Source organism: Geotrypetes seraphini, chromosome 4 (assembly GCF_902459505.1).
Source record: "Geotrypetes seraphini chromosome 4, aGeoSer1.1, whole genome shotgun sequence".
In the NCBI taxonomy this organism is placed as follows: domain Eukaryota; kingdom Metazoa; phylum Chordata; class Amphibia; order Gymnophiona; family Dermophiidae; genus Geotrypetes; species Geotrypetes seraphini.
In genome coordinates, this window is record NC_047087.1 from 264,646,407 (window position 1) to 264,666,718 (window position 20,312).

Below are 20,312 nucleotides of genomic sequence, written 5' to 3' on the forward strand. Positions count from 1 at the left end.
GCGCGCGCTAAAAATGCTAGCGCACCTTAAAACTATACTTTTCAAGAAATTCCTGAAACAGCCCTAACTTCACGTACTCTTAACAACGCTAAAATGGACAAAGGATCTACTCTTTACTACCCTAGTAATGACATTTATGCTTCCATTGTAACCCCCTTTATAAATCTTTTGTAAGCCGCCTTACTCTTAACAACCCGAGAAATGTCAAAAGATCTACTCTTTACTACTCTAGTAAATCAATTGTTCTCCCATTGTAACCCCCGTTTATAAATCTTTTGTAAACCGCCTTGAACTGCAAGGTAATGGCGGAATAGAAATCCCTAATGTAATGTAATGTAATGTAATGAAATGCTGTACCTAGCTATGTACACAATTATTTTGATAATCTACCTTTTATAACAATTCCTGTGGCTGAGAGTGTTTGAAATCACATAGAACTAAATATACTCCTCTTTACCGAAGACAGCAGTCATATCTTCATAGAGTTACATTAACAGTTGCTAAGGAAACAAACTTCTCATGTATTCTCCCACCGTCGTCTTCCTACAGAGCACATCGTTAGCTCTTACATCCTTACACTCTCTTCTATGCCTAGACACAGCTAGAAATGTCTCTTGAATTTGAATAAAGTGAACGTGGCATTGCTTTACCATAAGGATGTGTGCGGAACAAAATTTTGTTTTATTTTTGATTTCTTGAACATTTCTTTGGTGCATTTCAGAAATTAGTAATATTTAGCGCACGCTAAAAAGCCTGGCGCATCTTTGTAAAAGAGGGGGATAGTAATGGCGTAAATGATGGTAGATAAAGACCCGAATGGTCCATCCAGTCTGCCCAACTGTACATGCTCTATAAATTAATAATTTAATGAAAATGGTCCTATTGCATATATAAAATTTTATTAACAAGAGCTTGATTTTTCCTTTGATATAATATGTGAGAATTTAATGTTATAATTCCTTATTGAAAGCTCTTTTTCTTTAAACAAGGTTTACTTGTGTGAATATTTGCATAATTGTAAATAAAATGATAACAACATTTTTTTTAACAAGGCTAAAAATGACCCCAGGACCAGCTTACACATATCTGAATATTAGTATGTCTAAGAGGGAGGTAGAGGAGCAATTTCCAATCACTCCTGAACTGGCGGCATCGTTTATTTATTGGGATTTAGCTCACATCTTATTAGGAGTTGCTCCAGATGAGTTATATTCAGGCACACAAAGTATTACCCTGTCTCTGGAGGGAAAGACAATCTGATATTTCAGGTAATTGAAGTTTAAGGGCTCCTTTTACTAAGGTGTGCTAGCGTTTTTAGCGCGCGCAAACCACGCACTAAATGAAAAATACTAACGCAAGCTCTACGTTTAGCGCACACGGCATTGTAGTGCATGCTAAGCGCATGCTAAAACCGCCAGCGCACCTTAGTACAAGGAGCCCTAAGTGACTTGCCCAATTTACTTCTCAATGTTGATGCCTGATCCCTCTACCAGTACGTTTTAATATATAGCTAGGGGCCCAATTTCTAGAAGCTGAGCCCAGAGTTGAGAGCTCATGGTGAGAATAGCCACTGTAGTTTTTGGATGTTTTTATCCATCTCATTTGGGTTGTTCTCTAACTCAGTGGTTCCCAATCCTGTCCTGGAGGACCACCAGGCCAGTCGGGTTTTCAGGATAGCCCTAATGAATATGTATGAGAGAGATCTGCATATAATGGAGGTGCCAGGCATGCAAATCTGCTCCACGCATATTCATTAGGGCTGTCCTGAAAACCCGACTGGCCTGGTGGTCCTCCAGGACAGGGTTGGGAACCACTGCTCTAACTCACCAGGGAGTTCTTTCTATTTGGGTCTGCTGACTCCTTTAAAGGATGTTGGACTCACACTGGGACTTCCATTTGGAGTTACTGCATTCTATTCCCAGGTATAGCAGTCTGGGTTGAAAATACTAGATGGACTTACTCTTAACTATGGTACTTGTTACCTAGGGCTACATTCTCAAAACTTCACATTAAAAACCGATGGGCTGCTGTCACAGCAGTTATAGCGATTTCACAAAAGCGAGTCATTCTCCCCAAAATGAGCATGCAAATTAGAGAATGACTCGGGGACAAATTTGTCCTGTCCCCGCAGGAACTCAGTTTCCCATCCCGTCCCTGTGAATGTTGTCACTGTCCCTATCACTGCCCCATTCCAGTAAGCTCCGCCTTAACCGCACAAGCCTCGAACACTTATGATTTAAAAGTGTTTGAGGCTTGTGCAAACGAGGATGGAGCTTGCAGGAATGGGGCAGGGACAGGAAAAGAACTCGCAGGGACCGGACAAGAAAATGAGTTCTCGTGGGGGCGGGGAAAAATTTGTCCCTGTGTCATTCTCTAATGCAAATGAGGTTGGCAGAGAGTAGCGAAGGTATGCTAAATTTGCATGTGCCCATCGCTGCTGATGGGCACATGCTCAGAATAAATGCACAATCTCCCCCCCCCAAAATTGAAGATCGGCAGGAAGGATGCCCACTCCTTCTCATCGTCAAGCAACCCCCCATCTGACACCCCCTGGCAGTGGGAGAGATGCCCACTTCCTCCCGCCACCAAGCAACACTCCCAAAACACTCTCCTGACAGTGGGAGATATGCCCACTCCCTCCCGCCACCATGCAACCTCCTGCCACCCCCCCCAGTGCCTCCGATGACCCCCTGCCCCCTCCTCCTTACCTTGTTTACGATGGCTGGCCAGAGGGATGTCTACTCCCTCCGACCAGCAAGCCCGCCTCTTCAAAATGATGTGCCTTCCCCTCTCTGGTGCAACCTGGGATGTGCCAGGGAGGGGCCTAAGACTTTGATTGGCCCATGTTGATTAAAGCCTCTCCTATGGGTGGGGTTTTAGGCAACTGGGCCAATCAGAGCCTTAGGCCCCTCCCTGGCCCATTTTAATTTTGCTCCACACATACTCACATTAAAATTTTTTTAATTCATGTTAATTGGTAGGTTTATTTAGGCTCCCTTTTACAAAGCTGCTTTAGACATTTTTATTGCCAGCTGCACTGTAGAATTTCTATAAGTGTTGGAGCTAATACCGCCATGGCTGGCGATGAAAAAGCCTAAAGTAGTTTCATAAAAGGGACCTTATTTATTTATTAGGATTTTTAAGGAGTTCACTCAAGGCAGTATACAGCAAGATTAAGTCAAACATACTGTATATATTCGAATATAAACCTAGATTTTTGGGTCAAAAAAAATAGCCCAAAAATGGGAGCCTTGGTTTATATTCGGGTCAGCGCTGACTCACCCCATCCCAAAACTGTTGTAGGCCTCTGCCAGGCCTGCCATGAGATCTGGGAGTCCAGCGGTGGGCTGGGACAGCAGAGATCCCTTCCATTTTCTGTCCTGGCTGACTCTAATAACTTTTATCTCCCTCCCTTTCCCTGAGACAGTAGCCAATTCTAAGATTTTTTTACCTCCTTCCCGCCAGTGGCATAGTAAAGGGGGAGGGGGTAGTCTGCCCTGGGTACTGTCTCGCTAGGGGGTTGGCACCCTTCCTCCTCTCTGCCACTTGCACCCCTTGCCTTCTTCTGTACCTTTTTTACTTCTCTGGCGTGAGCAACCTTGCTGCCCGCATCAGCATTGGCACTCTCTCTAATGTCACTTCCAGGTCTCGTACCTAGAAAGTGATGTCAAAGGCAAGCTGACACTGACGTGGACATGCCGCTCATATCGGAGAAGTTAAAAGGGTACGGAGAATGAGAAGGGGCAATGCGCGCCTCCCCAGGTGCCTCTCACCCTCGCTTTGCCACTGCTTCCCACCTCTCCTATGTACCTTTTAGAATCCCTGGTGGTCCAGCGGTGAACCACAGCAAGAGCAACCTTCCTTTGCTCCTGTCTGCGCAGAGCCACTAGCTGATGGGCTGCGCTGTAGCACGGTGGAGTCAAGGTGAGACCGTATTTTGTCTACTTTGTAAGCGAAGTAGTCTGAGAGTGTTTCGCTGTTGAGTGAAAGAAGGTTGTTAAGGCACCTGTACCATTCTCCCCATGGTATTCTCATTTTCTTCAGTATCCTTTCCTCTGCGGTTCTAATCTCAGCTCTGTGGTCCACTTCCTTCTTTCCATTTTTTTTCTCCTTGACTGTAACATTAGAACTGCATCTGTGATATTTCTCTTCCTCCTATGGTTATGGTATGTGCTTCTTCTCTATACAAGATGTGTAGAGTTAGAGAAAGCAGAGGGTGTGAACTGGAAGCACATTTTATCTATTTTTCAGAGCATGTTGATCTGGAAGCAGACATGGTAGGAAGAAGCAGGAGAAAGATATGAATTGTTTCAGGGTGATTGGGCAAAGTTTGGTGGACTTGATGCACTTGTATAACATTTATTTGGGTGCCTGAGCTCCAGAATATATTTGTAGTCAATACTGTACTGTATATGTGTCCTGAACAAGTGAAAAATACTCTGTATAAATAAGTGTAAAAATAGAAAACTAATGTCAGCTTGCTATAATTTTCTACTTTTTATTTAATATTAATGAGAAAATAAAAATATTCTTAAAATGTTTGTGTGTACCCTTAAGAACCACTTCATCATCTCACAAGCAGCATTCTGAGCCATGTGAAGTAGCAGTTGCTATGGTAATGAGAAATTCTTAATGATTAGAAGATTAAATACTTATTTAAATCTGCACAATATTAGCTCTTATTCCACATCATTCGATATGAAAATTTTTATGTTGCTGTTGATATGTCAAATCTAAACTTGCTTGATATCACGTTTCATAACATATAAAAAGTGAAATTTTAGAAAGGATATCCAACTCAGAACATGGACATCCAAGTCTATACTTACGATATAGATGTCAATTTCTTATGTATTTTAGAACAGGGTCTGCTGACATACAGCCTCCATGAGAAATGGAGTCTATATGACAGTGTAGGAATGTCCATCTTTTAAAAAATATTAATATATACAGTATAATAGGATCCCACAATTGCCAACTACTTGGTGATTGAGGGATCCTATTATACTGGAGTCTAACTCAGACGCCTAGCAACGTCTAAGAGCTTCTTTTACTAAGGGGCGCTAGCGTTTTTAGCACACGCAGGATTTTAGCACACGCTAAACCCACGCTTCGCTTCTAGAACTAACGCCAGCTCAATGCTGGCATTATGGTCTAGCGCGCGCGTTATTCCACGCGTTAAGGCCCTAACGCACCTTTGTAAAAGGAGCCCTAAGTCAACCACGCCTATACTCCACCCCTAACCATGCCTACTACTTCTCCTTTTTCTAGACCTCAGGGATGCCACTCAAAAGCTCAATTTTCTCTTAGCTATTGAGATTTATACTCCACCCTCATCATTGGTCAATGTAGGCATCATGAGACTTCACTAAAGCAAAGTCTTACTATACCCTTCATTACAATCTGTCAAATATAAAAGACATCACGAAAGCACCTTTCAATACCTGGGTTCTAAAATCTGTAATGATCTTCCAACAGTAATTAGAACAATACCTATTGCATATTTTAGAAAATACTCAAAACCTAACTCTTTGAACAATGGGCTTCACTCAAACCATGATGTTTAGCAATATTATTTATCTAATCTAATCTAATCTAAACCTTAAGTTTATATACCGCATCATCTCCATGAGAATGGAGCTCGACACGGTTTACAAGAACTTAAAATAGTGGGTAGAGAAGAAGAAAAAGGATTACATGAACTTATGTGTAGAAGGGGGAGAGAAAGGGGGGAAGGATAGAGCTACAATTTGCTGAAAAGCCAGGTTTTCAGTTGTTTGCGGAATAACTGAAGGGAGCTCAGGTTCCGCAGCGGGGTGGTGAGGTCGTTCCAAAGACCTGTGATTTTGAAGAGAAGGGATTTTCCCAATTTGCCTGAATAGTGGATGCCGCGTGGAGAGGGGAAGGCTAGTTTAAGCCTTTGGGCAGTTCTGGAGGAGTCGGGACTGGAGGAGTTGAAAGACAGTGGGATAAGAGGAGGCAGGATTCCGTGAATGATCTTGAAAGCCAGGCAGGAACATTTGAAATGGATTCTGGAGATTATTGGGAGCCAATGAAGTTTGGCAAGGAGTGGGGAGGCATGATCAGACTTGCGTTTTGAGAAGATCAGTTTGGCTGCAGTATTCTGGATTAGCTGGAGTCTTAGAATACTTTTTTTTGATAGATTTAAGTAGATGGCGTTGCAGTAATCTAGTTTGGAGAGGATGATGGATTATTTATAATTTTCAAAATTTTTGTTCTCAATCGCCTTTTGTTATTTTTGTAATCTTTTGTAAACCGCTTTGAATCCAGTAGGAGATATAACATAACATAGTATAAAAATGAGCATTAGCTGTTCTCTGTGATCTTGGACAAGATACTTAACCCTCTTTTGTCTCAGATAAAAAATGAAATTGTAGGCTTACTGAGGAGAGAGAAATACTTTGTGTAACCGAATGTAACTCATTTTGAGCTACTACTGAAAAGGATGGGCTAACTCCAAATAAATCTTAAATTGAATACATATAAATGTTAATATTATTCTGGGTTCTGTTTTACTTACAATCGTAGCTTTTTTTTCTATACTCTCATACTCATTCAGTCACACTATACATATATATTTCACTGCCTTGCTCTTTCCACCTGCATATATTCTTGTTGACATACAGATATATCATTTATTCAAACACAAAGCATACATTCCTGAGATTATAATTCAACAGGACCGAAGGGATATTAAGACACTCAAACAGAACTGGCACACTACACTGCTATCTTGTCAAGCAGAACCAATTCATTCTGACTATTTAGGGCTCCTTTTACAAAGCCGCGCTAGGGCCTTAACGTGTGGAATAGCGTGCGCTAGGTTGCCGCACAAGCTAGCCACTACCGCCTCCTTTTGAGCGGGCGGTAGATTTCCGGCTATAATGCGCGCTAATCCGGTGCGTGCGATAAAACCGCTAACACGGCTTTGTAAAAGGACCCCTTAAAGTACTAACATTGCTATACTGTAGAGTTATTTTTCAATTACACAAGCTAATATACACATATATAACTCATATTCTTCCTTCACATTATACATTTATTTGTGGACTCAGGAATACCAAACAGCCCTGTCAGTCAATAGTTCCCATCATTCTGACAGAGAAGTTGTAAAATGTACATTTGGTCTCTTGAAAGTTCACAATTTTCCCCTTTCTCTAGCCTCTACCCTTACCTATTGTTTCTTCCCTAAGTGTGCCTTTTCTCAAATATTGTAGTTCCATCCTCCTTTCCCAATTGTGTGCAGTTTGTATATATGTTTTTGTACGTGTCTACTAACCCAACATGGTTTTGTATAATATTTTAACTCTAATTGTTTTGTTCCTTTAAATATATTTCTTTTTATTATTGTTGTACACTGCCTAGAAATTTGAATAAGTGGTATAAATTTTTTTTTAATAAACTTGAAACTTGAGAATCCAGGCCTAAATGAACAGGAACTGTAGCTTGTGTGTCTTGAAGTTAGTGCATGCTCCAGCATACAGTACATAGAGGGGCATAATCAAAAGATACATCTAAGTCTGATTCGGATTTATGGCGCTAGATGCCCAAAGTCAGCAGGAGGGAAAATATCCATTTTCAAAAAATACACCTAGAAATATTTTTTGGGGAAAATCATCTATCCGGACGCCCAGGCCATTGATCATCCAGACTGCTAGTATGTCTATCTTTATACCACATTTTCAACCAAAAATTCATTTAAGTCCCAAACGCCCAGAACAAGACCATTGGGACGTGCAAGAGGCCAGCATTGTGATGGACTGGCTACCCAGACATAGCAACAGAACAGTGGGGCACCTTACAGGACACTGCTGAGAACTTCACAAAAAGGATGCCAGATAAGCATCTCACCAGAACTCCCTTATAGGTTATGGTGAGTACCCCAAAACACATTGTACCCACCTGTCTACAACCCCAATTGCACTTATGGCTGCAGGTAGCACCTATATGGCAGTAGAGTAGGTTTTGAGGGACTCAAATTTTCCACCATGAATGTAGTGGTTAGAGTAGCTTATGGGCCTGGGTCCTCCTCTGTATGGTTCACTAGTCTATCCACCAGGCTACTTAAGACATCTGTATGCAGCTCTACTAGGCTTTCCTATAGCAGGTGCTGATGTTCCGGAGATAGATATGTACTTTTTTATTCTGATATTTGTGGCAGTGTGAGAGGGTCAGTGATCACTGGGGGAGTATGTGGGTGTCTTTATGTTGTCTCTGCAGTGGTTATCTGATCACTTTGGATAGCTTTTTGCCACTTATACCTGCTTTTACATAGTCTAAGTTACAACGTATAAGTTTTGTCTAGGAAGTCTTGTGAAACCTTCAATTATCCTTACAGGATGACTAAGACTAGGTCAGCCCACATCCCGCCCTAACCACTCTCCAGCTACGCCCCTTTTAGCTCAAGACACACAGCAGCTTTTAGAGGCCTAAAATCTCCCTGGATATGTCCAGAAATAGATTATCAGCACTTGGACGCCCTGTCTTTTAGGTCGTTCAAGTGCCAACTTGGGCGGGTTTTTAGATGTGTTTAAGTTTCAATTATGAGCCCCATAGACTTTTTTTCTTAACATAAATGTTTTCCCATTTTAAAATGAGATCAAGTACAATTTTCACCAAACCTCTTCCCTGCAAAATATCTCTGTCACAGGGAAACTACATATGGAAATAGTGATTCTGAAATTGCATTTACACATGCGTACAAATCTACATTGACTGATTGCCCATAGTATGGAAAACAAAATTCCAGATCTAGAGGTTGTAATAGTAGAAACTGAATTAGATTTAGTGATGGTCACAGAGACGTGGTTCACGGAGAACCACAATTGGGATGTAGTTATTCCTGGCTATAATCTATTCAGGAGGGATAGGGTAGGTTAAAAGGCTGGTGGAGTGGCATTATATGTTAAGAATAATATTACAGTGACAGAATTATGAAACTTAGGGGGGTAAAGAAGAAGCACTGTGGGTTAATCTGGAAAGAGAGAATGGAAAATGTATTTACATTGCTGTAATATACAGGTCTCCTTCACATTTCGAAGATATGGACAAAGATTTAATTGAAGACATTCACAAGATAGCTAGGAAAGGGAAAATACTACTGGTAGATGATTAAAATATGTCAAACATTGGACTGACTCAGCTGTGGGATTGTCTAGAAGCAAGGAGATCTTGGATTGGCTACAGGAGGAATTGTTCCAGCAATTAGTAACAGAACCCATGCGGGATAGAACTATTTTGGTGCTTACAAACGGGGGAAGTGTTCACAAAGTTATGGTGGGTGATCATTTAGCATCTAGTGATCACAGAATGGTGAGGTTCAATATCAAAATGCAGGATGAGAGGACTTACTCAAGACTGAAGGTTCTAGATTTCAAAATAACTGACTTTGTCAAGAAGGGGGAATACCTCATGGAAGAGTTAGTTGAATGGGAACAGCTGAACGAGGTAGAAAAGCAGTGAGCAAAACTGAAAGAAGCTATTCTAAAAGCGACAAATCTTTATGATAGGAAAGTACATAAAAGGAAAAGAAGGCCACTTTGGTTCCCAAATGCAGTAGCTGAAAAAAGGTTAGCCTTCATAAATTACAAGACGTTGCAGAAAGAGGAAGACAGACAAAAATATGTGGAAAAACTGAGAAGTGGGAAAAGCTGTCAGAAAAGTAAGATACAAATGGAAGAAAAGATAACTGATAAGGTAAAATTGGGGGACAAAACATTTTTTAAGATATATAAGTGATAGGAAGAAGTGTCAAAATGGCATAGTGAGGCTCAAGGGTGAGGGGAACAAAATGCAGAAAACGATAAGGATGAACTGCCTAACAATTATTTCTATTCTGTCTTCACGGATGAAATACCATGGTAGGACTGCAAAAAATGAACACAAATGGGAATGGATATATGTAGACTGGAAAAGATTCTCAGAAGACTATGTTTGTGAGGAACTATCTATATTAAAAGTAGACAAAGCAATAGGGCCTGACTGGATACATCTGAGGGTACTCTAGGAACTCAAGGTACTCAAGGTGGTTCCATTTACCTCATCTTTTTAATCCTTCCTTAGATTCTGGTGTGGTCCTGGAGGACTGGAGAAGAGCAGATGTGGCCCCTCTGCACAAGAGCAGAAGTAAGGAAGAGGTTGGAAATTACAGGCTGATTAGTCTGATCTTGGTAGTGAGTAAACTAATGGAAACACTTCTTAAGTAGAGGATAGTGAATCGCATGGAGTGCAGGACATGAGACAGCATGGTTTCATGAGAGGAAGGTCTTGTCAGACAAATCTAATTGATTCCATTGGCTAGGTGATCAAACATTTGGATATGGATGGGGTGCTAAATGTAGTGTACTTGGACTTTAGCAAAGCTTTTGACACGGGTGCGCATAAGCGACTGAGAAATAAACTGAATGCATGGGGTATGGGCCCCAAAGTAACAAACTGGATTAAATGCTAATTAAGTGGAAGGAGACAAAAGGTAGTCATAAATGGAGTTTGCTGGGAGGATAAAAATGTTAGTGGAGTGCCGCAGGGATCTTTCTTGGGCTGGCTCTATTTAACATCTTTGTGAGTGATATTGCAGAAGGACTGTCTGGCAAAGTTTGCCTTTTTGTGTATGACACCAAAGTTTGTAAAAGGGTTGACACTCCAGAGGGTGTGGATAACATGAGGCAGGATCTGGCAAAGCTTGAAGAATAGTCTGGTAATTGGCAATTAATATTTAATGCTAAAAAGTGCAGGGTCATGCACTTGGGCTGCACAATCCAGAAGAACAGTATAGTATAAGAGGTGAAGTACTTCTGTGTGTGGAAGAAGAGCGGGAATTCGGGGTGATTGTGTCTGATGATCTCAAGGTGGCAAAACAGGTAGAAAAGGTGATGGTTAAAGCCAGGAGGATACTTGGGTGAATAAGGAGAGGAATGGCCAAAAGGAAAAGGGAGGTGATAATGGCATTGTATAAGTCTCTGGTGAAGTCCTATTTGGAATATTGTGTGCAGTTTAGGAGACCCCACCTTCAAAAAGATATAAATAGGATGGAGTCGGTCCAGAGGGCTGCTACAAAATTGGTTAGTGGTCTTTGTCATAAATCGTATTGGGACAGACTTAGAGACCTTAATATGTATACTCTGGAGGAAAGATGTAAGAGAGGGGCTATGATAGAGATGTTTAAATATCTCTATGGTGTTAATGTACAGGAGGTGAATCTTTTTCAAATGAAGGAAAACTCTGGAAGGAGAGGGCTTAGGATGAAGTTAAGAAGTGATAGGCTCAGGAGTAATGTAGGAAAATATTTCTTTACTGAAAGGGTGGTAGAAGCATGGAATGGTTTCCCGATGGAGGTGGTGGAAATGAAGACTGTATCTGAATTCAAGATAGAATGGGACAGGCATGTGGGATCTCATAGGGAGAGGAGAAGATGTTGTGGATGGGCAGACTGGATGGGACATTTGGCCTTTATCTGCCATCATATATCTATGTTTCTATGATTTCTTTGATTGGGTGACCAAATAATTGGATAAAGGATATGCATTAGATGTAACAACCTGGATCTCAGCAAAACCACTGATATAGTTTCTCATAGAAGATTCTTGAATAAGCTGAAAGGGCTGGACTTAGGACCTAAACTAATGAACTGGATTGGAAACTGGTTGTGATACAGACAGGGGTGATGTGAAACAGACATTCAAATATCTGTGAGGTATTAATTTGCAAGAAAACCTTTTCCAGAGGAGGGAAGGTGGCAGAACTAGAGGACATGAATTTAGATTGCATGGGAGCCAACTCAGAGCAGCTCCTGTTCTAAAATACATGAGAAATTGACATCTATATCTTACGTACAGACTTGGATGTCCATGTTCTGAGTTTATATGTTATACTTTTTCAAGAGAGGGCGATAGATGCCTGGAATGCCGTGTTGCAGGAGGTGGTAGAGATGAAAATGATAACGAAATTCAAAAATGCATGGGATAAATATAAAGGAATCCTGCGGGGGGGGGGGGGGGGGGCATGGAACCAAACAAGCTTAGTGGTGATTAGATGGTAACACTAGTAACCGAGAGGCAAAGTCAGACTTCTATGGTCTGTGCCCTAATCGTGGCTTAACAGATAGGCCAGTGCCAGGCAGACTTTTACAGTCTGTGCCTTGAAAAAAAAAAGCAAGGGCAAATCAAGTATAAATATGTAATAGCACATCACACATTATGATTATATCTTGTCGGGCAGACTGGATGGACCGTAGAGATTGTTATTTTTTATCTTTATCTTCTGTCATCTAATATGTAGATGCTTCAAAGCTTGACTTTCTGAAGTAGGCTGTGAAAACTGTAAGGCTGTTTAAAGGTATTCTGCATGCTGTTTTCAATTCTTTAATTTGTAATTTTTCAATTTATATTAGGTATTTCTTATTTTTTAAATTACTTTATTAAGCCTGCATTTTGATCAAAATCTGTAATTGTGATTAATTGCATGATTAAAGGCATATATATATTTTTTCCCACTGCAGCTCCTTGTGACTAATTGTGCGATTAATCGGGATTACAAATTGTAATCAAAAATGCAACCCTAAAAAATATTTCTATCCCCCATTTTATCAAACTGTGTAAGAGTTTTTTTTTTTTAATTGCAGACCACCGCGGTAAAAGCTCTGATGGTCATAAGAATTCTATGAGCTTCGGCATGATAAAAGGGGGCCTAAATTCATTGCTATTTATTTATAAATAATTTGTTTTTGCACAATCAATTAAATACGTCTGTTCTCTTTTTCTCTATTGATTTATATGGAGAGAGGCTATGGGGCTCATAATTGAAAGAGAAAAAGTCCAAAAACCAGCCTAAGTCGGCACTTGGATGAACATTTCCCAAATACATCCAAGTGCCGATAATAAAAATGGGTTTTGGACGTATTTCTAAATGACCTAGGCCTTCATAGTGCCGCTGAACGACCAAAGCTAAACGGGGCGTTTCAGGAGGAGTGTCGAGGGTGGGAGTTGGGCGAGACGTGGGCCGGCTTAGACTTAGTCGTCCAGCATGTATAACCGAAAGTTATACAGCCCACGCTTGACAGAACTTGGACGTTGTGACTTAGACCATGTCAAACATGGGCTAAGTCACAAAAACCCACGTAAAGTCACCAGATAAGCACTGCAAACACATAAAACAGACCTCCACACACTACCCCAGTGATCACCGACCTCCCCACCCTCATAAAAATATTAATCACACCTTTAAAATTCAGCCTCCAGACCATCATCACCTGGCTTAGGAAAGCCTAGTCGTCCTGCAAAGAGGCGGCTTATGCCGTCTTGAGGTTGGATTAGGAACCCATGGAGAGGAGGACCATAAGCCCCTGTAATCATTGCATTGATACTTAAACATATGCACACCCCTATACACCCCCCAAGCCCTTTTGTACTGGCATATAAGTGGCTCCTGCAGCCATATGAGCTATTAGGGTGGTAGATAAGTGGGTCTAGGGGATTCTAGAGGTGGTTTGGGGGGCTCACCGTGACCTATAAGAGAGCTGTAGTGAGATGATGACATGGCACCCTTTTTGTGAAATTCACAGCAGTGCCCTGTAAGGTACCCCACTATTTAGGTGCCATGTCTGGGTGTTCATTCTATCACTTTGCAGACCACTCCCACGTCCAACCAGGGCTTGTTCTAGGCATTTTTGACTTGGATGAAAAGTTGGACGGAAATGTGGTATAAAGATGGACGATTTAGCGGCTTTGACGATCAGATCAGCAGGACGTATAATTAGACGATTTTGAAAACAAAAAAAATTTTGGATGTATTTTTCGAAAATGTGTCCTAGGCTGTTTTTTTTAACTTTGGACGACTTGCGACTTAGACGTCCCTTTCGATTATGCCCCTCCACGTAAGCATAAAAAACCATTGAAGGTTTCAGAGCAATTAAATGTAATTGATTATTTGAAAGGAAACTTAAGGTACTCGAAGGATTTTTTGTTTCTGTCTAAGAGAAAAGGCTTCTCATAGCATTAAGAACCATTATAAGCATGAATAGTATCTATTTTACTTCTAATATATAGTATAGGACAAACATTTTGGGGCGGGGGGATACTTCTAATGACATAGGTGCTAACAGGTGCTAGTTATGCAAGAAAGAGGTGCATATTCAGCTGGCGGGCCATGTCTGGTCACCGACTTGAATAACTGTGTTTTTTTGCAGTTGATTGTCTAGTTAACATACAAGATTAAGGGCTCCTTTTACAAAGGTGTGCTAGGGCCTTAACGCGCGCAATAGCGCGCGTTAAATTCCCGAGCCGCACTAGCCACTACCGCGCACTATAGCACATGGTAATTTTGTACGCGCGCTAAAAACCCTAGCGCACCTTCATAAAAGGAGCCCTAAGTACTGACTTGAATTGCGTAAGTGCTGACTCTACCAGTTACGGCTTTAGCGATTAGTGTTGATATTCAGCGGCACGAACTAGTTGAGTGCTACAGAATATGAGCAGATAGCCCTGCATAAGGAATTTAACAGGGTAGGAGCCTTTCCTGCCTGGTCAAATTGTTTTGAATATCAACCCCCCAAATTCAGAATATATGTGCGTTATGGAGGAAATTGTTTACAGGACGCACTGCTTTTAGGCAGCAGCAGGCACCACATAACTGACCAATCAAGGGCTACATTTCTAATACATTTCAAAAAAAATAAAAAAAAATTAAGACGCCATTCTAAGGTGCTGGTCTCATGCCTACGGAGGCACATAGGGATGCCTACGGATGCCTAAGACTGGCGGGGTTGCGCCTTTAAAATGCTGGCCTACATTTAAGGCTGTCCTGTGTTAAAAAAAAACAGCTGCAATTCTACAAACAGCGCTGATGCATGATTGACATTTCTTAGGCGGCCGCCGATACCAGCACCGTTCATAAAATCCGGCACTATGTGTGCCCATAAACAGGTACTGTGCTGGAATCATGCCCTCTGTGACATGTCCCCTAGCGCCCCTATCCCACCCACTGCATTGTGGGTAGTGGAGACAGTATAAGGGAAGCAATTTTGGCACCCCTGTCTTCCTTCTGCCCTGTGCATCGGCATCACTCACATGGACTTTGGTAGGTTCTGCCTGCCAATAAACCACCTAAGCACTATTCTGTAACTATGTGTATATCTTCAATAGCACATATAGAAGTTAGACATATTCATAGATGAGATATGGATAGCACATGGACAGGGTGAACCGAACATCAAAAGAGGCGGGGTTGATGTTCAGCATCGCTAAGTGTGATTCTACGTTGAAGATAGGCATCAGAAATGTAGGTCTGTAAATCTCTGTAAAACTACAGTTCTGAAAATGGCAGCATAATCTGACAAGCAACCGGCACTGTGTTTTCAGGCACCTGCTGATTAAGACACCATGTTCAGAGTCCAGGCCTGATTCTAAATTGATCCAAATTTTTATTTTTTGCATAAATGGCCACACACTAATTAGCATGTGACTATTAAAACAGATTTGTACATAAGCCCTTACCGCCATCCATTATGTAAGCAGTAAGGGATCACACCTTAAGCACATGCTAATTGACTAGCATGTGGCAATGTAGCTATGCTAACCAGTTAATTACAGAATACTGTACTGCATTAATTACAGAATACTGTATTTTACGGGGATTTCATTGGAAATAGGGAGTGGACTTAGATTGTAAGCCCACTAGAGATAGAAAAAAAGTACCTTCATATAGTATACAGTATGTAAACCGCTTTGATTGTACTCATAAAAAGGCAGTATATCAATCCATAACCCTTGACCCATTTATATCAGTTCTGTAGCTGGCTTACATCTTATGTATCAGGTGTGTAGCCAGACGGCCAGTTTCATATGGACCCTTGCCCAGAGTGGATGGTCCTGAAATTATCCCCCCTCAAACCCAAAATATTAAATACCTGAACTGGCAGGGATCCCAAAGCCTGCCGGTGGAAGACCACCTCCTCCTCAGGCAGCCAGCGTTCTTCTAAGCAGCAGTCAGCTGCAGAATACCTGGTCTATTGCCACTGCCGGCAGGCCCTGTGTAAGTGCTTGCACATGCACAAAAACTAAGCATGTAAAGAGGGGCTGATGTCAGCATCCACTCGAGGCAGGTCCTGCTGGCTGCCACTTGGAAGAGCTGCTGAGGAGGAGGAAGACTTCAGCTTGCATAGTTTAGAGATCCCCCACAGCAAGAGTGCCATAGTTGTGGGTGGGCCTGTCCAAACTGGAGGCCCACCCTTGGCTATGCCACTGTTATGCTTTAGTGCATATGTGTGTAAATACCCTGTTAAGCCAGTATTATATAAATGAAAGTTGGCATCTACTTTCCTCGTGCCAATCGGGTACCCTCTGTATGCCTAAATATAGACACAGTTAGAGAATTACTCCCATGATGCTTTGTTTTTTATTTGCACATTATAGAGGTGATGGCAATTGAAAGAATTGGAATGAAAGTGTTCTGTGGTTCCTCAAGAAGATTAGCGTGCAGTCAATGCCAATTAGAAGACTGCTAGATTGCTCATTTATTAGACCTGTCATTTTGCCAGTACAAGCAATTCTTAGAAAGTAGGACTGGAAAATGAATTGTACTGAAATGGCTGGACATCTTTCTTCAGGATGTTTAAAATGAGAAGCTTAATTTATATGTGATTAAACAACAACAGTGGCACTGGTTCACTGGCCTTGGGAAAAGTTTATTTCGTACGATTTTGTATGGTCTTGATGAATTTGCTCAGCCCTTTAAAATGTAAACACTTTGAACTGGATGTTAAATTGGAACTTTCAGCCACATTGGTTACACGAATGTGGCTGGCTCGTTATTCAAAAAGCACTTATTGGATAATTCTATAACTGTGTGCCAAGATTCCATTACAAAATACTAGCATAACTTGAAATCTGTGTCCCACACTTAGGCATCACCTCTTCACCATGTCAATAACAGGTGTAAACGGATATGCCTAAGGTGGCACTTTAGCATGTAACTTACAGCATAAAAATATTGGTCCCTCCCATGCTCCTTCCCTGTGAATGCTCCCTCCTCTGTAATTTTCCACCAAGTGGTCCTTCTACTAAAGGGTATTAAGTATGGGCTTAATGCACTAAAGGAGGAATTTTAACATGCAGCAAACCCAACTAATGCTGCATCAAGAAGGGGCATTTCCACTTTTTTTTATTGCAGGTTGTGGTACCTGCTCTAGGTTGATGCAGAAACACTTAACAGCTCCTGTTTAGGAAGCAGAAAGTGGTCCCATGTTATCTCAGCCATAGCCGGTTAACACATCATAAGTATAACACACTAGCTGGCAAACATATCTGCCCATGCCGCACTCCCTGATAGAAAAGTTCAGTAACGTGCTTTTTAACCCAGACGTGCAAAAAGCTGTTCTCACTCATTAACCCACATTAAGGCCCGGATTCTCTAAACAGCAATGTTGGGTTAGTGGCTGCCTTAAAAGTGGCCGCCGATTGCCTATAATCATGCGATGGTGCCATTTAGAGAATTGTGCCTTCGGCAGAAATGTAGGCCAGGGTTTCAAGGCCTACATTTCTGGTGCTTACCTTTGATGTGAATCACGCCTACAGAGGCTGACACCACTTCTGGCATTAGCCACACCTACAATGGCATTAGGTCTCATAAAACGCCTCTGTAGACGCTATTCCAGTGCTGTTTTATTAGGTGCCAGTAAGTGACTTGAAATTTCTTTTAAAAGCACTTTTAAATGGCATTTTCCTCTTAACTTAGGCCCTCAGTTTAATTTTAGCATGGAAATGGAGTTTCATATAGGCACTAAAATTTTAGATTGAGGGGGTTACCATATGGGGACATCCATGATATCTGAATTTTCAGTGGCACTGATTGAACAATGATGCTGAAAATTCTTATAGTCCATCTCAGCATTATTTGGATAGTGCCAAAGTAGAGTATGGGCATTTCGCCTAACTCTGCAGATAGTCTGTGAAATTCAGTGTCTATTTATATAATTACTAGTCATTAAGCCCGTTACATTAACGGGTGCTAGAATATATGTCTGTCTGTCTTTGTGTCTCTCTCCCTCCCACTGTCTCTCTCTCTCCTTGGCCCCCTTTCTCTGTCTTTCTGACCCTCTCCCTTCCCCTCCAGGTCCCTGTGCAGCAGTAGCAGCATTTTCACCCACCCCCCTTCCCTACTCTTACCAGATGTGGCCTGCTCCTTTTGGTCCCTCCCCCTTCCCTCCCGCGGTCTAGCCTGCTCAAAGGGCCCCCCTTCCCTTATCGAGTTTCCCGCAGGCAAGCCAAGCTTCTTACCTTTTTTTTTTTTCAGTCTGTTTCCCTCCCTCGCATGGCTCGCGGCTGGAGTCTCTTTGGCGCATCCCTTCCCTGCCCGCGGTCTGGCCTAATCCGGGCAAGTATCGCTGCGGCTCCTCACGATCCCCACCAGAGTCGGAAGCCTTCTCCGACGCTGGTGCGGCTCATGAGGGAGTCCAACCTTTCTAGGTAAGCCATTCCTTTCTAGGTAAGTGCTGGGGACCCGCGCATGCGCACTCCTGCGGCCACGGAACTACATCTCACAGGTCAGAGATCATGGAAGCACGCAGTATGAGTGCGCATGCGCGGCTAGCTTTTTATTATATAGGATGTTGTTTAATTTAGAACAGAAAAAGGCTGTATATTGTATGTTAAACTTCATAACTACATATACTGTATAGTTGCTCAAATTATTTATGTTCATGGAGCTGGGGGCAGACACCATTCTCCACAGACATTCAGCACTGTTCATTATCCAGATGCTTTCAAATACCACGGTCAGAGTATTTTTTAAATGGCAGTCACAGTGTTTTGGATCGCAAGCATATAGTGGTTCAGAGGGAGACTCTACATTTCTAATGAGAAAAGTTCATCGTTATTCCATAAAACAGTGCTGAGAGTAGCTCTTTGTGCCACAAAGTATTTCAACAAAAAATGTAGGGCTCTTTTTACAAAGCCATGGTACCGATTCTCGGCACGGCAAACACGACAAAGCCCATAGATACTGAATGGGCTTTGTTGCATTTGCCACACTGGAACTCACTACCGCAGCTTTGTAAAAGAGGCCCTTAATTTGGTCTCCATTCTGTACATTACTGAGCGTTGTGAATAGACAAATATTTGGGTATCATTTGTCTCATGCTCCAGAAAAGATACATCTGTCCTGCAAACATATATCTTAGCTCTTCTTTGCGGGACGCTGCAGACAGCTGCAACAGTATTGTTTAAAAGAACTCTAATTCCAGCATATACATCTAAGTAATGGACATATAATAGCTAAAACCAAGGTGTTTTATCTAAATATGTCAACAAACAGTCACTCTTTTATAGGAAGTAACGGTGACAGGATACTTACTGCTTGACATACAATTGGGTGGCTTATACGATTGATTCCACCAGCAAATACAGTAAACGTGAGAGCAGTATGGAATGAGAAGTTGAGCAGCATGTGCCATCCTTTCCTGCTGATTCGAATCGTGCTATATGCATGCACATATATTAAAAACAAAACAAAATTAAAAGTACCTTTAATAAATCATAAAGCCTGGGTACTTGAAGGTTTAAGAACCAAAACAACTAACATTCAGTTTAATCACCATCAAAAATGATCTCATAATGTAAAGAAACATCGCCCCCCCCCAAATTCTATAAATGACGCTTGCATCGCACACACACAAATTTGGCACATGCACAATTTGTATGCACAACCTAACTAAATGACAAGTCCAGTGACATAGCGAGGGTAGGATGCATCTGGGGGCGTTGCCCCATATGCTCTTTCTTTGCTAAAATTTTTGTAGTTCTTCCCCTCTTCCTTCCTGCACCAGTCTGGTTTTGTATGTCTGTCTTGAAATTTTTTCCATGTATTGTATTGTCCTCCCCATTTTAGAATTGTAATCGCTTTGAAATATTTGCCAATGCATGTACATCAAATTTTAAATAAAGCTTGAAACTTGAAACCTCCTGCGCCTTCCCTGCCCCCATGCCATACTCGTGCCCTCCCTTCCCCCTGTACCTCTTTAAATCTTTGCCAGCATGAGCAAATTCTCTGGCCTGCTGCTGGCGCTGGTGCTGGCTTTCCCTTCAACGTCACTTCCTGGCCCCGCAACTTGGAAGTGATTTCAGAGGGGAGCCAGGCCGGCGCGAGCAGCAGGCCGAAGTTGCTCATGCTAGTGAAGATTTAAAGAGGTACAGGGAAAAGAGAGGGCGTGGCTGTGGTGTGGAGGGATGGAGAGGTGCTGGTGCCCCACCCCCACCAAGATGGCACCAGGGGTGGCCCCCCTCCTTACTACACCACTGAAC

At 41.9% G+C, this 20,312-nt stretch overlaps 1 protein-coding gene across 9 annotated transcripts in view; it reads right to left on the reverse strand.

Moving 5' to 3' along the window:
- The window catches only part of ADGRA1 (adhesion G protein-coupled receptor A1), an 873,110-nt gene that overhangs the window by 83,580 nt on the left and 769,218 nt on the right, over positions 1–20,312 (reverse strand). For all 9 annotated transcript variants that reach the window (XM_033941640.1, XM_033941643.1, XM_033941641.1 and 6 more), the window contains one exon: positions 19,366–19,489. In XM_033941640.1, coding sequence (XP_033797531.1) covers positions 19,366–19,489 — 124 coding nt within the window. The remainder of the gene's footprint in view (positions 1–19,365; positions 19,490–20,312) is intronic.